At 40.4% G+C, this 21,317-nt stretch overlaps 1 protein-coding gene across 1 annotated transcript; it reads left to right on the forward strand.

The window, feature by feature from the left end:
- The first annotated feature begins 2,265 nt into the window (after positions 1 to 2,265).
- On the forward strand, positions 2,266 to 19,640 carry HSP90B1 (heat shock protein 90 beta family member 1). Its single transcript, XM_007109860.4, has 18 exons — positions 2,266 to 2,478; positions 3,485 to 3,587; positions 4,311 to 4,452; positions 5,021 to 5,137; positions 6,553 to 6,884; positions 10,732 to 10,843; positions 11,070 to 11,192; positions 12,471 to 12,587; positions 14,216 to 14,353; positions 14,437 to 14,514; positions 14,649 to 14,714; positions 15,184 to 15,453; positions 15,722 to 15,967; positions 16,489 to 16,625; positions 17,938 to 18,016; positions 18,108 to 18,263; positions 18,521 to 18,643; positions 19,348 to 19,640. Exons 1-18 carry the CDS (start codon positions 2,430 to 2,432, stop codon positions 19,375 to 19,377), a joined length of 2,418 nt encoding a protein of 805 aa, XP_007109922.1. The 5' UTR covers positions 2,266 to 2,429; the 3' UTR covers positions 19,378 to 19,640.
- Positions 19,641 to 21,317: the final 1,677 nt, after the last annotated feature.

The following is a 21,317-nucleotide window of genomic DNA, read 5'->3' on the forward strand; positions in this document are numbered from 1 at the left end:
GTAGTAGTCATGGACATATAATGTCAAAAGGAAAAAACTAAAATTAGGAAGCAAGGGAATCAGATCCAAAGGTCAGGAGTTTAAAAACAATCTGGAGTGTAAGTTCTGGAGGAGCTAGCCAAGATGGGACATGAGGATCAATCATAGGTCAAAAGGCAGAAGAGGTGGACACTACAGGGGAGAAACAGCAAGGCTGGGAATGGGGTAAGCTGCCCATTACCTTCACAGGGTGCATAGCCAGGGATCATGTCTTAAAGTGGCAGAGTTGAGCCTGCCAACAACCAGCCATATTCTTCTGCCAGTCTACTGTCTTGTGTTCTGCCTGCCTCATACATTCCCACCGTTATCTGCAGTAACATCTACCCACAAGCAATGCATCTATTCTGGAGGGCCTGCCTCATTCTCAGTTCCCTTCAGATGCAGCACAAACTACCCACCACTGACCAGTTAAGATGGAATTTGCAGTTTCAGAACTGGTTGCTTACTTGTTCAGAGCTAGAGAAAAAGGGGAAGAAATGTGAAATGCAGACTAGTGAAGGAACTCATCTTTTTCTAAAAAGAAAAAATAAACGAGTTAAAACACACAAAAATGCAATTATTTGAGATTTCTGAATGTAATTCACACCTTAGTAACTCTTTAAAAAAAAAAAGCAAGCACAGAAGCATAACAAAAGCTTTGTAAGCTACCCTTTTCTTACTAATAACAAATTCAGGTAATTTGGGCAGATGTAAATAAGGCACCACCACAACGTGTAAGTGCTGACCACAGAATTAAGACTAGCAAACCTCAATAGGGGAAGTTATAAATATATACCATAGCCTGTCACTGAAAAGCTTGTCTTCAGGAATTCGGATGATTATCTGAAAACAAATTCGAAGTTCAATTAACCTGGAGGAAGCAGTAAGGAAGGCAGTGTTTTTGTGGAAACGGGGTGCGGGTCGGGTTGGGGGACGGTCTGTAAAGGCTAAAGAGCCATAGAAAATATTTCCAAAGGCCCAAGCTTTGGGTGAGCGACTTCCCTCACACGAAAGACACCTGGTGTTTTATGTCTTTCTCTATTTCTATGAAGTTACAAAGCTGTACTCTCTCTCTCTCATTTGCAGTCCCACAGGTTTTGCTTTCAAAGATCTGCAGGTGTATCCTCCTGCACCCGTCAAACTGAGAATGGTTTGTTTTTTGTGTGTGTGCTAGACTGGACTTTAATACCATGCTCTTCACCTGACTTACAGCAGGGACTCTGGGACCACCGGTTCACCGCCTTTGAACTCTCCTGAGGGAGGCAGGGCATCAAAGTTGCTCGCGATTTCCCGCAAGGGAAGGGGAAAAAAAAAAAAAGCCCCGCCACCCTCTTCTGTAAATCGAATCAGAAGGCCTGGGATTCCGGCTGTGAAAGGTGCAGACGTACCAGAGGCTCCAGCTGCCCACGTGACGCACGAGAAGCCAGATTCGGAAAGGTGCGTTCACGCACCGGAGGCTGGGCCGAACTCAGGCTGACCCCCAGAACGCTGGGCGGCCTCTGCCAAGGCCTGGCGGCTTTCTAGGTTCTGAAGGCTGTGTACACTAGAGAGTCTGGAATACGTACAAATTTCTACGGCAATGGGAACGAGATGTAAATTCTAAAAAACGCAGCGCAGAGTTCCCACAAAGACGCGCTGGAAAAAAGGGCCAAACTACGCAGCTGATCAAAGACTACGATTCCCAGCATGCACTACAGTGTTTTCCCCCTAGTACGCTGCATGCCGGGAACTGTAGTTCCTCACCAACCCCATCGAAAAGTGCGCCGGGGGATTTTCAACTTCTCACGTGCGTCTCTTTTCCGAGAAGCACTTCCAGATAGAAAGCTGACTGCGAAAAGTCGCGCTGGAATCATTCCCAACGTGACCCCACGCATGGACAAGGGAAAGGTGAAGAACGCGTTGCCATGGCTACCGCTTCCCCTGGTCACGGAGTAAGCGTGCTCTAGGATCCGGAAGTGGCTCCGCGTGACCTCTCCGCAAGGAGGGATGTGTTCTGTGCTGACGTTCATTGGAGGGTTTCCCTTAGAGACCGGAGCAACCCAGGCAAAGGGGCGGTCCCGCGTGAGAGGGGCCCGCGGAACCAGTTGATTGGAGAAAAGGAGCCAGGACTGACCAATCGTAAGGAGCCACGCTTCGGGCATTGGACACCGCACCTGGACAGCTCCGATTGGTGGACTGCGGTCCCCCCCACGAGTCCCCATTGGGTACAGGTGGTGCGTGGTACGGTACGATTGGTGGATTCGTGTTTCCCGTCCCCCGCCCGCGAGAAGTGGGGGTGAAAAGCGGCCCGACCTGCTTGAGGGTAGTGGGCGGATCGCAAGGCTTGCGGTGTGAGTATCAGAGCCTGGCGTGCTGGGGGCGGAGGCGGCTCCTGCGATCAAACGGGACTTGAGACTCACCGGCCGTGCGCCATGAGGGCCCTGTGGGTGCTGGGCCTCTGCTGCGTCCTGCTGACCTTCGGTGAGTGATCCTGGAGGAGCGGGCACCCCTGGACGCCCCCTCTCCTCAAGCGCGGCCTCTTCTCGAAGGTTCTGGGGGCGTTGAGCCCGGGAGGGGGATTACAGGGCCTGTGCTAGTCTGTGGGGTGTGCATTGCTTTTCCTCGAAAGAGGCTCAGGGGATTTCGTTTATTCCCTCCTTCCTCTGGAAAGACAAAAGGAGAACGGAGTCGTTTTAATTCCTTACACATCTCCTAGTATCCGCTGCTAGAGGGGCTCAGCGTGCTCGCGGTGGGGCCTCCCTCGGGCTCGTGCCCCCCTCCGCCCCCCCCGGGGAGCATTGTGTGTCCCCTTTCCGGAGGACTTTTGTCAGATGCCGCAACCTTTGGCCATCAGAGTTTTAGGACCCCCCGCCCCCAGGCTTCGACGCCTCGCCAACGCGAGTTTCCTTTCTTAGCCGCTGGGCTGTGGAGCGTGAGGCCCGGGGGCAGCGAACCGGCAGTGTCAGCGTGTTTAACTCACTTTTGCTCGAGCTCCTTAACATCTTAAAACCTCTAAACGTCTCTTCGCTTTCTCAGGCCCCTGGGCCTTTCAGTTCCCCTCGCTAGAGGTTGCACAAATCCTTTTCGTGTTCTGACTTGTGATATTAAAGGCCTAAGTTTTGGCATGGTCAGTTTGGAGGCCTTGTCTCGGCCTGCGGGCAACACGTGTGAATGTAGAAGGGGCCTGGAATCGAATCTGCTAAACAGTATTTGTTAAGGATCCCAGGACCACCCTTTAGAAGTGATGGCTGCTTCCGTATTTCAGAATCTCCTGGGAGACCTCAGTATCTGAACTTACATAAGAAATACGCTTACGTGGGTTTACATTGGATATTTAAACCAGTGGATCCATTCTTCCATCGCCCCCTCCCGTATTTGCCAAGTGAATTTTGCAACCACTACGCTGGCCCTGTTTGATCTTGTTTCTTCTGAGAAGTACATGAAGCAACGATGTTTAAGAGTTTTCTGGTGTTAAATATGCCTTCAGGGTCTGTCCAGGCTGACGATGAAGTGGATGTGGATGGGACAGTGGAAGAAGATCTGGGTAAAAGTAGAGAAGGCTCAAGGACAGATGATGAAGTAGTACAGAGGTTTGTGTTCTTCTGAAACTATACAGATAACTATACAGATGTTCCCAAGTTCCCTTGGGAACTTGGAATACAATAGCTTTTTTGTATCTCTTCTCGAAAGATCCAGATGAAGTTTAATACTCTGAATTTAAATAGAGAAAATGTTAGGGGTAGCAAGTGTGTGCATACATAGTATCTCCTAACTTTGCCACTAAGAATGACTGGTCAAAATGAGATGAATTCCCTTGAAAACTATTTTGATAACTCTGTTTCAGAATGCTAGCACTATAGTCTTCCTAAGACCTTAGGAAAGGCTTTTCCTTTGGTTTTATACTCAGTGTGTACACTTAGTAATTTTAGAAAGGAATTCTGTCAGTTGAGCAATGTTTTGATTCGGCTTCTCAGGACTTAAACTTTTGTAGACCCTTAGAAGCCAAAGTTTCCCGGACAGAGGGTTCCCTGTGAGGGAACATAAATGAGTGTGACTTTGCTTTTTAGGAGAGGGAAGTTGGGTTTATTTTTCTGACAATGTTAAACACAGAGTATTTCCAGTTTGCTGTTAAAGGTAATGTACTACTGTGATAAAATAATAATGAGATGGTAGACTAATAATATAAAGGTTTGCATTTTAGCCTTTTAACCGTTAAGACAACCTTAAGAGATCACTGTGCTCTCATCACAGATCCTATATTTTTGGAGGGAATTAAGTAATGCAGTATTAGTTGATCAAATTTATTTCCTTAGAGAGGAAGAAGCTATTCAGTTGGATGGATTAAATGCATCCCAAATAAGAGAACTTAGAGAGAAATCAGAAAAGTTTGCCTTCCAAGCTGAAGTTAACAGAATGATGAAACTTATTATCAATTCATTGTATAAAAATAAAGAGGTAAGCAACATGTGGTTATGATAATGTTGTTTTGTTTCTGTATGGTAGCTAACTTGTTAACTTTCATAGTGAATGTGCTGACATAGCAATTCCAAGCAAGTAGTTGGCAAAGTTTAAAAACCCAGTATGTACAAGAATCACTACTAGATACTGACTTGTGTGTGTTTGTGGGGAGGGGGGCGTTGCTAAACATTTTCCCTTCTTTTTTTTTTTTTCCCTTTCCCCTCCAACTGTGTTCATGGACTGCTAAATAGTTGAGAGTCTTAAGTTCAGTCATAACAAAGTAAGCCTCGAGTATTGCATACATAAAGGTCATTAAGAAGGAAAGTAGAGTATTAACTACTCTCACCAGTTCAGATGTTCCTTATAGTTGCTACGGTCCTTTGTGTAAAGAGCTGTACCTCCTTCTACCAGGAGAGTAAAGCCACCTCTGTACCACAGAAGTCTAGTCCTTAAAGAGTGCTTTTTCAGAGTACAGAGTAGAAATAAAATGAGTTTGACATTAAATTTAATGTCTCGTGTATTTTGAGGCTAACCTAAGTGTGTATTAAATCTGGCTTCCATTTAGATTTTCCTGAGAGAACTGATTTCGAATGCTTCTGATGCTTTAGATAAGATAAGGCTAATATCACTGACTGATGAAAATGCTCTTGCTGGAAATGAGGAATTAACGGTTAAAATTAAGGTAAGCTTAGAACAATTTTCTTTTTAACTAGAAAGAATTCTTAGAGATAGAGAATCCATATCAATCAAGATAGGCTAGGTTAGGAGCAATAACAATTAATTCCCAAGTGTCAGGGACTTAAATCAGGGGTCAGCCAAATATGGCCTGTGGGTCAAATCTGACCTGCTGCCTGTTTTTTTTTTTATTTATTTATTTTTAACATTATATTTTATTTTATTTTTTTCTTTGGCTGCATTGGGTCTTTGTTGCTGCGTGAGGGCTTTCTCTAGTTACAGTGAGCGGGGGGCTACTCTTCATTGCAGTGCGCGGGCTTCTCCTTGTGGTGGTTTCTCTTGTTGCAGAGCATGGGCTCTAGGTGTGCGGGCTTCAGTAGTTGTGGAGCGAGGGCTCAGTAGTTGTGGCTCATGGCTCAGTAGTTGTGGTGCATGGGCTTAGTTGCTCCGTGGCTTGTGGGATCTTCCCCGACCAGGGCTCGAACCCATGTCCCCTGCATTGACAGGCGGATTCTTAACCACTGTGCCACCAGGGAAGTCCTGTTTTTATAAATAATGTTTTTGGAACACAGCCATGCCCGTTTGTGTATTATCTGTGACTGCTTTTGACAGAGACCGTATGGCCCACACAACCTAAAATACTCTGGCACTTTTCCAGAAAAAGTGTGCCAACCCCTGGCTTAAATCATCAATCATGGCTGCCTGTGGCCTTTGCTTTGCCTCATCTCTATGACACAGGCTGATTGAGCAGCCGCCATCTGATGTGTAGCTGGTTGCACGGTGCAGAGAAAGCTTGGAGGGTCTCGCATCAATTAAAGGCTCCAGCCTGAAAGCCACACTCCTGACTCCCACTTGCAACTCATTGGCCAGAGCTAGTCACATGGCCTTATCCAACCATAAGTGGAGGAAGTATATTCCTACTATATTTCTGGAAGGCAGAGAGCTGGGAATGTTTAGTGAAGAATGGTCACCACAGATTCCAAAGACAGAAGTCATTCAAGTTTTGAATCCTTTTAATTTCTATCAAAGAAATAGGTGAAACATAAAATTTTATTTTTCTTGAATTTTTTTTTTTTTTTTTTTTTTTTCTTGAATTTTTTTTTTTTTTTCATAAATAGCCTGCTTCATTTAGGTCTATCTATGCCCTTTGACATTTAGGCCAGTCCTTGCCCTCTTTATATGGATACTTTATCAAATACACTGAACTTAAAATTACTCTCTATAAAGGTGCTTGTGCTTAAGATGTACGCTTTTTGAAAAGGCCATTAAAATACTACATGGAGGAAAATATCTCAGTTTTGTTTTCTGTATTGGAATTGATGTGGTCCGAAGCTGGTAGTTGTTCAATATATAGCTCAGTATTTCCTCTTTATATCATGAGTATTGAGCAATATAACTGTTTTGTTCTTGTCTTGGTTTTAGTGTGACAAGGAGAAGAACCTGCTCCATGTCACAGACACTGGTGTAGGAATGACCCGGGAAGAGTTGGTTAAAAACCTTGGTACCATAGCCAAATCTGGGACGAGCGAGTTTTTAAACAAAATGACTGAGGCACAAGAAGATGGCCAGTCAACTTCAGAACTGATTGGCCAGTTTGGTGTCGGTTTCTATTCTGCCTTCCTTGTAGCAGATAAAGTTATTGTCACGTCTAAACACAACAACGACACCCAGCACATCTGGGAGTCCGACTCCAATGAATTTTCTGTAATTGCTGACCCCAGAGGAAACACTCTAGGACGAGGAACGACAATTACGTGAGTATTAACTAATTCCTAATGAGAATAAATAGTCGTAACGAGGATCTTGATTCTCCAATTCTGGCTCTGAGCAAACGGCTTATTCTGGGCCTTAATTTCTTTGCCTATAAAAATGAGGAACTTGAACAGTTTTCACCACTTGAAGTATTTTGAGGCCTTGCTAAGGGCCAGACCCAGAGTTATGGTGGCTGCTGTCTATGGAGGGCTTGAAGGAGGAAGGGTTAGCTCTTCAGGGAGAAGGCAGATCGGAGGCCTCACAGACAAGTGGCTTGTGCAGGTTTTCCAGGTAAGCAGGACTTAGAAAAGTGGTGTCAGTCTGTGGAGCATCATAACGGCGGTGGCACAGCGTGTTTACAAGTTTCAAGGAATTCCTTTCAGGTGGTGGCAGTTACTGATGGAATTTCTGATGAACTTTTTAAAGTTTTCTGAAGGTTAGAGAGCACAGGAACAGATAAAGGACTTGAAGAGAGTAAGGAAAGTTCTTTGGAAGAAAACGTCTCATTCGAGGATAGTTACTAGTTATTGAATTTGATAGGGAATTCATTTTAAGCCAGTACCTATTGTTGGTGTCGATGAGACAGATCTCATGCCCAGTATCTCCTGGTGCTTGCAGCACTGTGAAGTGTGAAGCAGACAGGCGACAGGGCAGCTTTCTGCCTTTTGTTTTTTTCTCCATCTTAGAGATAAAGAAATTCCAGTTTAGAGGTCAGTTGACTTGCCCAGTTCTGCCAAGTGAAAATGTGTCTACAGCCTTGATTTTTTTCTTAATTCAGTTTAAAATTTTCTCAACATTAAGGATTTTTAAATATTCAAGTAGGAAACAAGCATACATCTATCATTTCAACCAACTTTCTTCATTTCAGAAGACATTTCCTATCTTCATTGTCAGAGATTTTCCTTTCATGAAACTAGACTACTGCATTTTAGTATTTTTACTAATTTACTGTTATAAATTTACCTTCTCCTGCCTTTCACATCTCCTGATCTCTTTAGGAGGCATCCCTAATAGTTATACCCCAGGGCCCTCTCTGTTAGGTGGTAGGAGAATACAGGTAAATCACATCTTTTAACTAGAAAGAGATAGAAAATGATGTCCCAAGAGGTGCAAATGTCTTAGGTTGCTAAGAGATAGGTGAGACATCTAGATGGAAGCTCCATGTGAGCAAACATTTTGTTGATACCCCATTCCCAGAGCCTAACGCATGACTGGCAGGTAGTGGTATGAATGAATAAGGGTCAGCCGGATGGTTTCATACGGCAGCATGGATGGTTGATCAGTAAATGAAATTTTACAACAGGTTCTCCTTTCCTTGGCAAAATTACCTTTTTTCCTTAAGCCCTCCTTCCCAACCATTGACTTAACAGATATTCATTTGAGTGCCTGTTACCTGCTAGGGTTTAGGACTACAGTGGAGAATAAGACAGTTGCTGTCCCTGCTTTCACATGGCTCATTCGACTAAGGAGGAAAAAACATGAGATAATTTCAGAGTGGCAAATGCCAGAAAGGAAGTTAAGGGATACCTTCCTTATCAGAAGGTCTTTCTGAAATGGTAATAAATTAGGTTCAGATATTCTAGGCAGCAAGCACAGCATGTTGGAAGTTCCAGAGGCAAGAGGCCCATTTGAGGAACTGAAAGTCTAGAATGGCCAAAGGGAAAAGGAGAGCAAAAGCAAGGAAGTGACAAGGTTAGGATCTTGCCCTGCTTACATATGACTTCATTTTATATTTGACTAACAAAGTAGAAACCATCAGACAATTCAATTTCCTCCCTACTCCTGTCTGTACCCCTAAATTAGCCACCACTGTACGCTTATGAGAGATTTAGTGAGGATTACATGAGATCATGAAATTAGCATCCTGTAAATGCTGTAAAAATTGCTTCTGTCCCTCCTACTACCATGAGGGAGTATTCTACATTTCTCCCCAAAGCTAGTCTCTGCTTCTCATCTGTTGTCTCTCACACCACCTCCTCAGAGACTAAGCATAAATTGATTCCTACCATGTCTTTTAAAGTCAGCCTTTCCTGAACACCTTCCTCTTTCCCATCAAAGTGTAAATGTATCGAAGCCTCTGGGAGAAGGAGCAAAGGCAGGTGGTGCCGCGCCCCGTGCTGTTGCCAGGCATGCACTCGCTTCTTCTCCCCCGCCTACTGTTGAGCTTCTCAAAAAGGCATACTTGCCTTTGTTGCTCCTTCACCTTCTGTTCACAGCTCAGCCCACTGTGTTTTGACTTTATCCACCATCTTTCCATTGAAATAAGTCACCAGTAATCCTTGTTGCTAAATCCAGTGGATTCAGGGTTATTTTAGTCGGTAGGGCTCCCAGCGATAGGTTCTCTTTTTTTGTAGTTTTTCTCTCATGTTTTCTACAGAATTTGCATTCTACTGCTCATACCTTAAAACAATCCATTCAGTGCCTAGCTTCATCTTTTTAAACTTTCCATTGCCGAAATGCTGATACTCTCCTTCTTCAAAAGGTCAGTTTCAGCCCTTTCACGTTATCCCGTGTCCCTCATGCAGTCTGAACCACTGGCTTGCATCCAGGTTCCAGCTCCTCCTCAGGGTTCTCTAATCTATATTCTTAGTCCAGATCAGATCCTTTTTCTTAAAGGATCAGCTAGTAAATATTTTAAGCTCGTGGACTATAGGATCTGTCACATGTCACAACTCTCCTATTCTAGTTTGAAAGCAGCCATAGACAATATAGGATGAGGTTGTATCCCAGTAAAATTTCTTATGGGTGCCAGCCAGAGTTTGCCAACCCCTGTTCTAGATCTCTCTACGGGGCCCTGGGCTCTTATGTCTAATTGCCTCTTAAATACCTCACTAAGATGTCTAACCATCAGCTTCAATTTGCGTCCAAAAGTGATGCAACTGTCCACTAACCCCGGATCACTAATGTGTATGCTCCAAGACCAGAGATTTAGTCCCCTCACTAGGCTGTGTCATCATGTGCTGTCTACTTGTTGGCAGGTGCTACTAAACTATAAGCTTTTGGAGGCAGGGAGAGAGCCACGGATACAACACTGCCCACATTTATTGGGAGCACAAACATCACAACTCTGCACTGTGTTTGAGAGTACGTTGTGATTATTATTTTTGGTGGACGGAGGAGGTGTTTGCAGAAGGGGTAGTAATGAAGAAGAGGAAGCAGTGCTACAATTTTTGGTATTGTAATTATCTAAGCCAGTGCTGTCCAGTAGAACTTTCTGTGGTAGAAATGTTCTATCAATGCTCTGTCCAATATGGTAGCCACTAGCTACATGTGACTATTGGAATGTGGCAAATATAACTAAAGAACTGATTTTAACTTTTACGTAAAGAGTCACATGTGACAGGTGGTTACTGTTTTCTTGTCTAGTGCAAATGTAAACAATAGTTCAGATTAATTTTCTAGCATTTTTTAAGGAACATGTTTGTATTAGGGGTTAACTACAATAATCACTTGATTTCTAGAGTAGCTATCAGAGTACATATGATTCTACTTTTCTCCAGAATATTGCAGTGATTTCCCACCTTCAGCTAACGTAAAGATTTCTGTTCTTCAAATGAAAAACATCCAGCACATTGAGAAGGTTGAGAACATTTTCATTTTTTTTACTTGGAACTAAGAATATTTTCCACCTGAGGGAGTGCAAGAAAGTTCTTCCTTTACCATACCCACATTTGGTATACTTAGCTCACAAAGCTTTATCGGTGATGAGAGTTTTTAACATGGATAATGGGGACATTGTTGGTTATACACAGAATTGCTGGCTATTATAGTCATATGTATTTAGACAAATTTATAATCAGATCTTTTAAACCATCATGTCTCTCTCTAAACGTCTTACTTTCTTTGCAGCCTTGTTTTAAAAGAAGAAGCATCTGATTACCTTGAACTGGATACAATTAAAAGTCTCGTGAAAAAATATTCACAGTTCATAAACTTTCCTATTTATGTATGGAGCAGCAAGGTAAATCTGTAGGAATACAATTGATATGTATTACCTTGGCACATATTTGAATATTTAACACTGAAAGAATGAACGTTAAATATGGTTTTTTCAATACAGGATACTCTCAGTGTTTTCTTACTGAAGATCTATTTTTTCAGCTGTAATTTTGTTTCATATCCTATAGATGAAATCAGAATTATTAAACAAATGAGTTCAGCCGTAATTCTACTTTCTACTTCAACAGACTGAAACTGTTGAGGAACCCATGGAAGAAGAAGCAGCAGCAAAAGAAGAAAAAGAAGAATCTGATGATGAAGCTGCAGTAGAAGAAGAAGAAGAAGAAGAAAAGAAACCAAAAACTAAAAAGGTAAGTCTGGTTCATCTTCCTACTTAAAATATTGTTTAGGTTATAAAGTACCAAACTCATAGAAAAAGAGATCAGATTTGTTGTTGCCGGGGGTGGGGGGGTGTTGGAAGAAGGTGCAAAAGGTACAAACTTCCAGTTATAAGGTAAATAAGTACTAGGGATGTCACGTACAGCATGACAAGTAGAGCTAATGCTGCTCTATGGTGTATAGGAAAGGTAAGAGTAAATCCTGAGAGTTCTCATTATAAGGAGAAACTTTTCTTTCTTTGGTCCATTTTTTAAAATTGTTTTTTATTCTTTTATTCTCATCTATATGAGATGATGGATGTTAACTTACTGTGGTGATCATTTCACAATATGTGTAATTCACCCTTTATGCTGTATGCCTAAAACTCATGCAGTGATGTGTATCAATTATATCTTGATAAAACCAGGGAGAGGGGAGAACTAAGGTAAAAAATATTGTTTAGCTTATGTTAGAAAAAAACACAGATGCAGGGAAAAAAAAAGAAAAAACACAGAAACCCAAATATGCACAGACCGATTTGAGGTAAGCTTCAGTTCTTAATGGTCCTCTTCTTCAAGGAGTGAGTCCGTAGGCCCAGCTTTTAAAACCAAACTGTGTGTGCGCACGTGTGTGTGCGCACTCTCCCTCTCTCTCTCTCTCTCTCTAAAGTTTTAAGTAGCAAATGCAGATCATTTTTATGAAGAGTTCTCTGACTTCCATATATTGCCCAGGACTGATGGCTTATGATATGTTTTGAATTTTAAAAGCTTAAAACGCTTTTTGGAATCTTCTTTTGTCATGTAGATATCAACTATAAAATTAGCTCTCTGGTCTGCTTAGGTAGTAGAGTAGGTAGACGTAATGGTGATGGATTTTGAGAAATATTTATTGTAAGATGTTGGATTTCTATAAGTCATGAAATAGAAATACATAAGATGTATATCCTTCTAAACTCAAAACAGGTATTTTCAAGAAATAACATTTTAGGTAATTAAACATAACTGAAAAAACCTTAATTGGATTGTTATCAATTATAATGAATAACTATTTGTCTTTGTTGTATTAAATAACAGTCTTAAGTATTGACAGAAGTACTTCTAAAAAATTTTTTTGATCCAGTTGGCAAGAACCATACTACAGTATAGGTACCCTTTGGTGCTTCCTATATTAATACTTTTTTGAAATGTTCTAAAGCTGTGGTTACTATAGTATAACTAGTGATACCACTGGTATATCTGCTAGGAGAGACTAATCAAATACTGTAACTTCAGGTTGAAAAAACTGTCTGGGATTGGGAACTTATGAATGATATCAAACCAATATGGCAGAGACCATCAAAAGAAGTGGAGGATGATGAATACAAAGCTTTCTACAAATCATTTTCAAAGGTAAATGTTATTTTAGAATAATGTGATAATGAAACATTACTAAATCAAAAATATGTTTAAAAATAGTTTTATAACTATTTCAACATAACTGGTTTCCTTTTTAATATATTGTACATTAAAAAAATTTTACTCTGGGGCTTCCCTGGTGGCGCAGTGGTTGAGAGTCCACCTGCCGATGCAGGGCACACGGGTTTGTGCCCCAGTCCGGGAAGATCCCACATGCCGTGGAGCGGCTCGCGGACCGCAAAAAAAAAAAAAAAAAAATTTTACTCTGAGAAGGAATCTGTAGGCTTCACCAAATTACCAAGTGGTCTGTGCTACAAAAAAGATTTAGAACTGCCTACTAGGTACATGCTTGATTTCTACTACAGAATCTATAAGACCTAAAACCATGTTATTGAATGACTTTTAACATAATATTGAAGAGCTTCTTTACAACATCAAACATTTCTTTGAGGTCATATGCCTAGGAATAGTTACTAAATCTGTTTCCTTGCCAATGTTTTGTTTTCTTTTACTGATCATTTCTTGTAACTCTTAGAATCCAAAACTAGCATTGACTAAAATTGTTTCAAGTTAACGTTTCCTCAAATATCTTGCACAAAAGAGAACAGTTTAATGGACTTAGCACGGCTAGAGAAAACTTAATGTTCTGTGATTGTACTTGTTCTTTGCTCTATTCCATCTGCTGATTCGTTACTTAACCTTTGTTTTCCTTACCTTAACATCCAACCATCCTTTCAGCTTTACTTCCAAAAACTTTCCCTTGGTTCTGCCTCTACTTTCATTCCCGTGAACTCGAAAGTCCTAGTGCATATGTAAAGGTACTTTCATCTCAAGAAGCTATATTAGAAATACGTGAGCAGTGTGTGATTTTAAGTCCTTTAGAGGCTACATTTTTTAAAAAGTTGAAACAGCTGAAGTTAACTTTTAATAATATATTTTATTTAACCCAACATACCCAACAGTGTTATTTCAACAGGCGATCAGTATAAAAAATTGAGTTGTTTACTTTTTGGTTTTCTTGTTTGGTTGGTTTTTTTGTGAGGTGTGTGTTTGTACCATGTTGTCAAAGTCTGGTGTGTGTTTTACACTAACCAGCACATCTCAGTGTGGACTAGCTACATTTCAAGTGCTTAGTAGCCATATGTGGGTACGGTAATGTATAATGCAGGAAATTTCTGTCCTTATGCTTTATAGCTATTTACATACCTCTTTTTATCCACTGCTGTTCCAGATTTCATGGACGAATCCTGTTCCTGAGTACTTTTTAGGTTCAACAGTACACTCCTGAAATGTTGTATATTATCTTGTCATTTAGGCAGGGCGGTGGCTTTCTGTCCTGTTCTCTTACATGTGTGGAACCTAGACGCATCCGTCCTTCCCCAGGTTTAGGCGATAGAGTAATATTATTGACAGTCTTCATGAGAACAACCATGTACAGCCAGCTGGAAGTGCAATCTTAATTGTTTCTTCTTCCCTCCTTGCCCCCCACCTCCACTTTTTTGGTAAGGGCACTTGTTTGTTAGTGAAGTGTTAAACTGAATGTGTACGACATAATAAATTGCTTAGCGTTTGCGCTGCCTTTTTCCTGTGCCTTTTGAATGACTGAGATACCAACTTTCTAGGAAAGCGATGACCCCATGGCATATATCCACTTTACTGCTGAAGGGGAAGTTACCTTCAAGTCAATTTTATTTGTACCCACATCTGCGCCACGTGGTCTGTTTGATGAATATGGATCTAAGAAGAGCGATTACATTAAGGTGGGTTTTTAAATGGTATAAACTGAGTTTAAAATTTCAAAGTATGATTTCCAGAAAGTCACCTTTTTTTGGCTTCTGCTTAGCTGTATGTGCGCCGAGTATTCATCACAGACGACTTCCATGATATGATGCCCAAATACCTGAATTTTGTCAAGGGTGTTGTAAGTATCTGGAGATTAATGGGGGAAGAGGGGATTAGAGTGGGGGTCTGGAAGTGGCGTTTTCTTTGGGTTGGTTGGTTTTCTATTTTTCCAGTGTTTTTATTGCTAGCTGAACTTTCTTCTGCCCCCTGAAGGTGGACTCAGATGATCTCCCCTTGAATGTTTCCCGTGAGACTCTTCAGCAACATAAACTGCTTAAGGTGAGTGTCTCTGGGAAGAGACCAGCTGCCTGGCTCTTTGGTTGGGCTTCAGAGAACAAGACTCCGTTAGTGGAGTTCCCAGGTTTTGAGACTAGTCCTTGGCTCTTCAGATAAAGAACTTACTTTTACTCTGGAATGATCAAATCCTGAGAATCTGATTGTTTTCCCCCCAACATTTTATAATAAAAAATTTTCAAACATGCAGAAAAGTTGAAAGAGCAGTGAATACCCATATATGCCCACTACCTGGTCTTAAAGTTAGAATATAAACGTTAAAACAATCTTGTGACTGTTTCCAGTGACAACTTAGTTTCTGCTCCATCTGACATAGGAGTACTCACCATCCCCCGCCCCTTGATAAATACCAGCATCTGTATCTCTCACCACTACTCCCCTGCTACCTTACGTATTGTAGGTTCTCAAACGTTTGCGATGAGCTTCTGTAAAGTTATTCTTTAATTTTGTTCAGGTGATTAGAAAGAAACTTGTCCGTAAAACCCTGGACATGATCAAGAAGATTGCTGATGAGAAATACAATGATACTTTTTGGAAAGAATTTGGTACCAACATCAAGCTTGGTGTGATAGAAGACCACTCAAATCGAACACGTCTTGCTAAACTGCTTAGATTCCAGTCTTCTCATCATCCAAGTGACATTACTAGTCTAGACCAGTATGTGGAAAGAATGAAGGAGAAGCAAGACAAAATCTACTTCATGGCTGGGTCCAGCAGAAAAGAGGTGAGGTGAACTTGAACTGGTCCTGGTATGTAGCTGGGGATTTATAGGCAACTCTTGAGGGAAAGAAAAAACTTACTTATAATTATAAACTGAAGTAGTTATGAGGCCTGTCAGTCACTGATCGGAAGAAAGTCATTTATATTCTCTGCACCTCTTAATTCTCCACCTGTAAAATGGGGTTGCTGGTACTACATAAATGTAGCTACTAGGATGAACAAATATACCAAGGCCAGACTTGGAAATTTTGGTTACTTTCTTAATTTTGTAGGCTGAATCTTCTCCATTTGTTGAGCGACTTCTGAAAAAGGGATATGAAGTGATTTATCTCACAGAACCTGTGGACGAATACTGCATTCAGGCTCTTCCTGAGTTCGATGGGAAGAGGTTCCAGAATGTTGCCAAGGAAGGAGTGAAGTTTGATGAAAGTGAGAAAAGTAAGGAGAGTCGTGAAGCAATTGAGAAAGAATTTGAGCCTCTGCTCAATTGGATGAAAGATAAAGCCCTCAAGGACAAGGTATTCTAGAAATTAGGAATTGTGAAAATTCTAGCATCTACATTTAAAAAAATGTGTTGTGTCAGCAAATTAAACTTTGCAGCTGGTACTTTTGTAACCATTAACAGTTGTACAGAACAACATTTAATATTGTAGTTAAATTATTGGGAGGTTGAGCTTAAAATTTATGAACTACAAAGAATTGAAAGGATTAGTGTTATCCTGTGGGTGGGTATTTTTCTTCTCTTTGTAATTGTAAGTATTCCATAATTTAATACTGTTTTTGTAATAGCTTAAATTTTTACCGGTTAAACTTAAGTTTTAAATGTTTTTAAAAGTTGATGTTTTAGTATTTATTTATGACTGAAAAATTCAGATTATTAAATGACAGTTTCCTAAAAATCTGAATGAGAGGTACTTTTCTGATCTGCCTCCGTTTATGATCTTAAGCGATGAGCCCTTAAGGAGTTGAAATGCAATTACTTCACGACCTTAACTGTTGATATTTATATATCTCTAACTTTCGGTTTCCTTATCCTAAGATTGAAAAGGCTGTGGTCTCTCAGCGCCTGACAGAGTCCCCGTGTGCTCTTGTGGCCAGCCAGTACGGATGGTCTGGCAACATGGAGAGAATCATGAAAGCCCAAGCATACCAGACCGGCAAGGACATCTCTACAAAGTAAGCATCCTTCGAGGCGTCAGCTCTTGTCCAGCGCCGTCCTTTAGAAGATAATGGCAGCTTCTCTACAAAGAACTGAGGTGTTTTAAGTGTCCACCACTGTCTACTGTATATTAGATAAGTTTACAAAGGGATTAGATTGCTAAAGAAAAGGTCTTGAAGTTCTGATTTATTTTATAGTGTTTTATCTACAGATGGAAATTTTCTTAATCTGTTACACATAACGTGTGTAACACTTTTGGCATTAGATTATATGCTTGGCCTGGTATCTGGACTTCTTTTACATTTTTAGATAATAGTTACAGATGAAGTTAATGACACTTATATTTCTTAAAGGAGTTAAATCCTTTTAATCACCCCTTTCACCCCCAACAAGTATGCTCCACAAAATAAAGGGTAGAGGGTGCACAAGTTAACGAGTATTTGAACTCAAGGGCCAAGTACTGGAGGCACACTAGGTCTTTGGTACCCTTTATTTTCAAGAAATATGTATTTCAAGTTTTTATATTAATGTCACAACAATAGCTTTGAAAATGACTTCTTCCTTGCTTTTCTACCTGAATATCTTCTTATTAGCTACCTAATCATACTTTTTTTTCCCCAGGCCTAGCTTAAGGATTCTTCTCCTAAGTGTAGTTTCCATTGTCACAATCCCCAAACTCCATTTAAAAATATATCTATAATTCATAATTAGCGTGACTCACCAATGTGTAATATTTATAAAATAAATTGTGACATTCAGACTAGTCAGGATGACCAATCATAATCCTCTAAGTCCTGCGTGTATGACAGGTTATACCAGGATGTAGGGAGAGGGGCTTCTCCCTGTCCTCGGCATGCAGCTATAGGAGGGCGAAGAGTCACAGGGGATGGCAGGATGCTAATGACGATGAAGGTATACTCAGAAGGCACTGCAGCTGACTTCAGAGAAAAGAAGCAGTTTTTCTTAGAACCATATAGGTTGAGGCATCGTGGAGAAGGTGTTACTTGAGCAGCACCCAGAGGCTGTTCTGTTCCAGAGCTCTGGGGAGACACAGATGCAATTAAGATGGTGAATACATTAAGAGGGGATGAACAGGACGTTAAATCAGTTCATCCACTCAACAAAGGCACTTGGGATTTCATTAGTAAGTAAGAGTTCATTATTGTACTCTTTCATCTAACCACACACGTATAAAGCACGATGTAACAATATATAAGCATGTCGATTTTTCAAAAAGTTGTTCTCTGTAATTATGTAAGTTAGTAATAGAGTATGGGAAATGCATGGACCCTAAAATTCGATATGTTTGTTTTTTTTACTCTGTAACAGTTATTATGCCAGCCAGAAGAAAACATTTGAAATTAACCCCAGACACCCACTGATCAGAGACATGCTTCGACGAGTTAAGGTGAGCAATATCATAGCCATACTCCTTTGTCTTTTACTTTGACTACTTTGGACCCTTTAATATTAATCGGGTGTGACTTCTTGCATTTCAGGAAGATGAAGATGACAAAACAGTTTCAGATCTTGCTGTGGTTTTGTTTGAAACAGCAACACTGCGGTCAGGGTATCTTTTACCAGACACTAAAGCATATGGAGATAGAATAGAAAGAATGCTTCGCCTCAGCTTAAACATTGACCCTGATGCAAAGGTTTGCAGTAATTGATTGAATGTTTGAATCCCCAGCGTCATGCACAATGCTAGAAATGAATGAGAAACTCCCCCTTTTACATCCTTTTGTCTGTCTCCCTTTGTTAGCTTGACTGTTACCTCTAAGTAGAGGATTGACTCTACAGTTCTGGATAAACCGGAGTGAGGTTAATTATGATCTTATACATTTAAATGAGCAAAGTGAAAACAGATCCAAGGTGTTCAGTGCATTAATGGGCTCATAAATGTTCCCCTTAGGTGGAAGAAGAACCAGAAGAAGAACCTGAAGAAACAACAGAGGATACCGCAGAAGACACAGAGCAAGATGACGACGAAGAAATGGATGCAGCAACGGATGAGGAAGAACAAGAAACAGCAAAGGTAGAACAAACCAAGAATGGGACTTGCGTTTTTAGTTCTTGCAAAGTTAAGACTGTTACAGAAGTCAAGAAATAAATAGTCATCTAATTATCAAATTCAAAAGCTGGAGCAAATCCCTTTTTTCTTTATTTAAAGTGTGTACTTTGATCTTCCCACTTCGTTTATCCCCTTAGGTTAGCCATCCATTCTCGAGATGTTACTAAGCAGATTGTTCCTTAGCCCACGGTGCTTCTGTGTTCTTTGCCACTTGCTTCTGCCTTAACTATAGGAACATTAGGCTCTTTTAAATTTTTGATTGTTTGTGTTCAGGGACTGTTGATCTTGTTGTTGGGTTCTAAGTTATTTTGCAGATTAGCAAGGTGAGGTTTTAGCCTACAGATCAAGTTAATGGATAGGCTGGGTCCATTTCAATTGTTTTTTCCATACATGAACCTTCTGATCAAGGTTCATATCACCAGGGATGTCATGTACCCCCTGATGTGACGAGGAGGGTACCTCACCTCTGGTATTCTTTCCAAAACTTCCTAACCTTAACCTAACCTAGAATATGTGAACAGTACTCTTCAAAATTTTTTAAGGTCAAAACCAAAGAAAGGGAGGGTGGGAGGGAGACACAAGAGGCAGGAGTTATGGGGATATATGTATTTGAACCTAAGGTTTGTTGTGATGGTTTTTAATGTCTTCTGATTTTTCTGTTTTCACAGAAATCTACAGCTGAAAAAGATGAACTGTAAATTACACTGTCACCATTTGGATCCTGTGTGGAGAGGAAATGTGAAATTTAAGTCATTTCTTTTGGGAGAGACTTGTTTTGGATGCTCCCCCCCAGCCCCCTTCTCCCCTGCACTGTAAAATGTTGGGATTTTGGGTCACAGGAAGAAGTGGGTTTTTTAGTTGAATTTTTTTTTAACATTCCTCATGAATGTAAATTTGTACTATTTAACTGACTATTGGTGTAAAATCTTGTCATGTGTATAAAAATAAAAAAGATCCCAAACGTTCAGTGTCTTGCCTGTCTTTTCATAATTCATTGATTTTTTTTCCTTGCAGTTTTATTGTGATATAATTGACATACAGCACTGTATGAGTTTAAGGTGTACAGCACAATGACTTACGTACATCAGGAAGTGATCACCACAATGAGTAGTGAACATCCATCATCTCATATAGATACAAAATAAAAGAAAAATATTTTTTAGATTATGTGTCTTGGGTTTTCTTCCTTTCAAAAATAATTCATATTTACTAAAGAAAAGTGGTTTTTTAAAATTATCTTTAAAAATCACCCATAGAAAGAAGACATACTCTTCCTTACAGAAGAATTCCAAATAATACATGTAGAAGCTCCGCTTTCTAGGAAGTGGAGCTTAATCCTCCTTTTCTTTTTCGATGTGCGCTGGATTTAATGACTGTCTTCTGGAGTATGGAAAGGAGAAAACAGTAACTTTATATAGAGAAACTTGGCAAGTGCTACCTTAATAACCAAGTGATCAAGGTTCATATCACCAGGGATGTCATGTACCCCCTGATGTGACGAGGAGGGTACCTCACCTCTGGTATTCTTTCCAAAACTTCCTAACCTTAACCTAACCTAGAATATGTGAACAGTACTCTTCAAAATTTTTTAAGGTCAAAACCAAAGAAAGGGAGGGTGGGAGGGAGAAACCAGAGGGAGGAGATATGGGGATATATGTATATGTATAGCAGATTCACTTTGTTATAAAGCAGAAACTAACACACCGTTGTAAAGCAATTATACTCCAATAAAGGTGTTAAAAAAAACCCAAAAAACAGACTGGAGGAAACTAAGGAGACATGGCAACTAAATGCAATGTAGTAACCTGGGTGAAAGCTGGTGAAATCCAGAGTCTGGGACAGTTCATTTGTGCCTTAGCTCTGGCATGTGTGATGTGTAGCATGGTCATGTAAGATGAGGGCATTCATGGAAACGCAGTGGGATACAGGAACTGTGCTATCTTGGCAGTTTTCCTGTAAATCTAAATTTATTCCAAAATAAAAAGGCTATCTTTAAAATCATCTATAATCCTACCACAAGTATAACTACAGATACTGAGTGAAGACCCTCATCGAGCTGTTTAATTTGTTCTAAAATGTGTTATGGGAGAAACGGTTTCTCTAAATATAGCCATCTGAAATAGTATTATTTTTAACTGGCTAGGGAGAGAAAATGTTACTCATTTGCATATTCAGAGATCATGGTGTGTGAGAAAATTCTGTGGAACCTAATTTTATGTACAATAAAGTTGTTAAGCACTTCACAATTTTCCTGATAACCTAGGACACTTTCTAGGCTTCTCGTAATTCTAATCATTATATGCTTCCTACCCCTCCCCATCAAGCTCTTTTTTTAGCTTGCAATCATCACTTTGAAATTACTAGATACCCTACAATCATCTTTTTAAAAATCTGCCCTGCGTCTTTTCCCTTTTAAGAAAATGGGAGCTCAGTCATAGAGAAACAGGCTATCAGTTAAGGTATAGCTTCCTTTCCTGATACAATGTTATATTAGCTGTTAGTTGTATTTGTTTCCAATTTTTTGGCCACTATAAATGACTTTTAGTGAAGGTTGTTATGACATAAAAATTAAAGCCGTCAGGTCGCATTAAATTAGTGACATCTGAAACTTCTGTTCCTCAGAATCTTCCAATTCCAA

The sequence above is a fragment of the Physeter macrocephalus genome, chromosome 6 (assembly GCF_002837175.3).
Source record: "Physeter macrocephalus isolate SW-GA chromosome 6, ASM283717v5, whole genome shotgun sequence".
Lineage (NCBI taxonomy): Eukaryota > Metazoa > Chordata > Mammalia > Artiodactyla > Physeteridae > Physeter > Physeter macrocephalus.

Bases quoted from the DNA above. Each gene is read 5' to 3' on its own strand.
- HSP90B1 (XM_007109860.4), top strand. From the start codon at position 2,430: ATGAGGGCCCTGTGGGTGCTGGGCCTCTGCTGCGTCCTGCTGACCTTC. The intron at 11,193-12,470 runs GTAAGTCTGGTT...CTGTAACTTCAG, and splicing joins AGAAACCAAAAACTAAAAAG to GTTGAAAAAACTGTCTGGGA. The intron at 18,644-19,347 runs GTAGAACAAACC...CTGTTTTCACAG, and splicing joins AAGAACAAGAAACAGCAAAG to AAATCTACAGCTGAAAAAGA.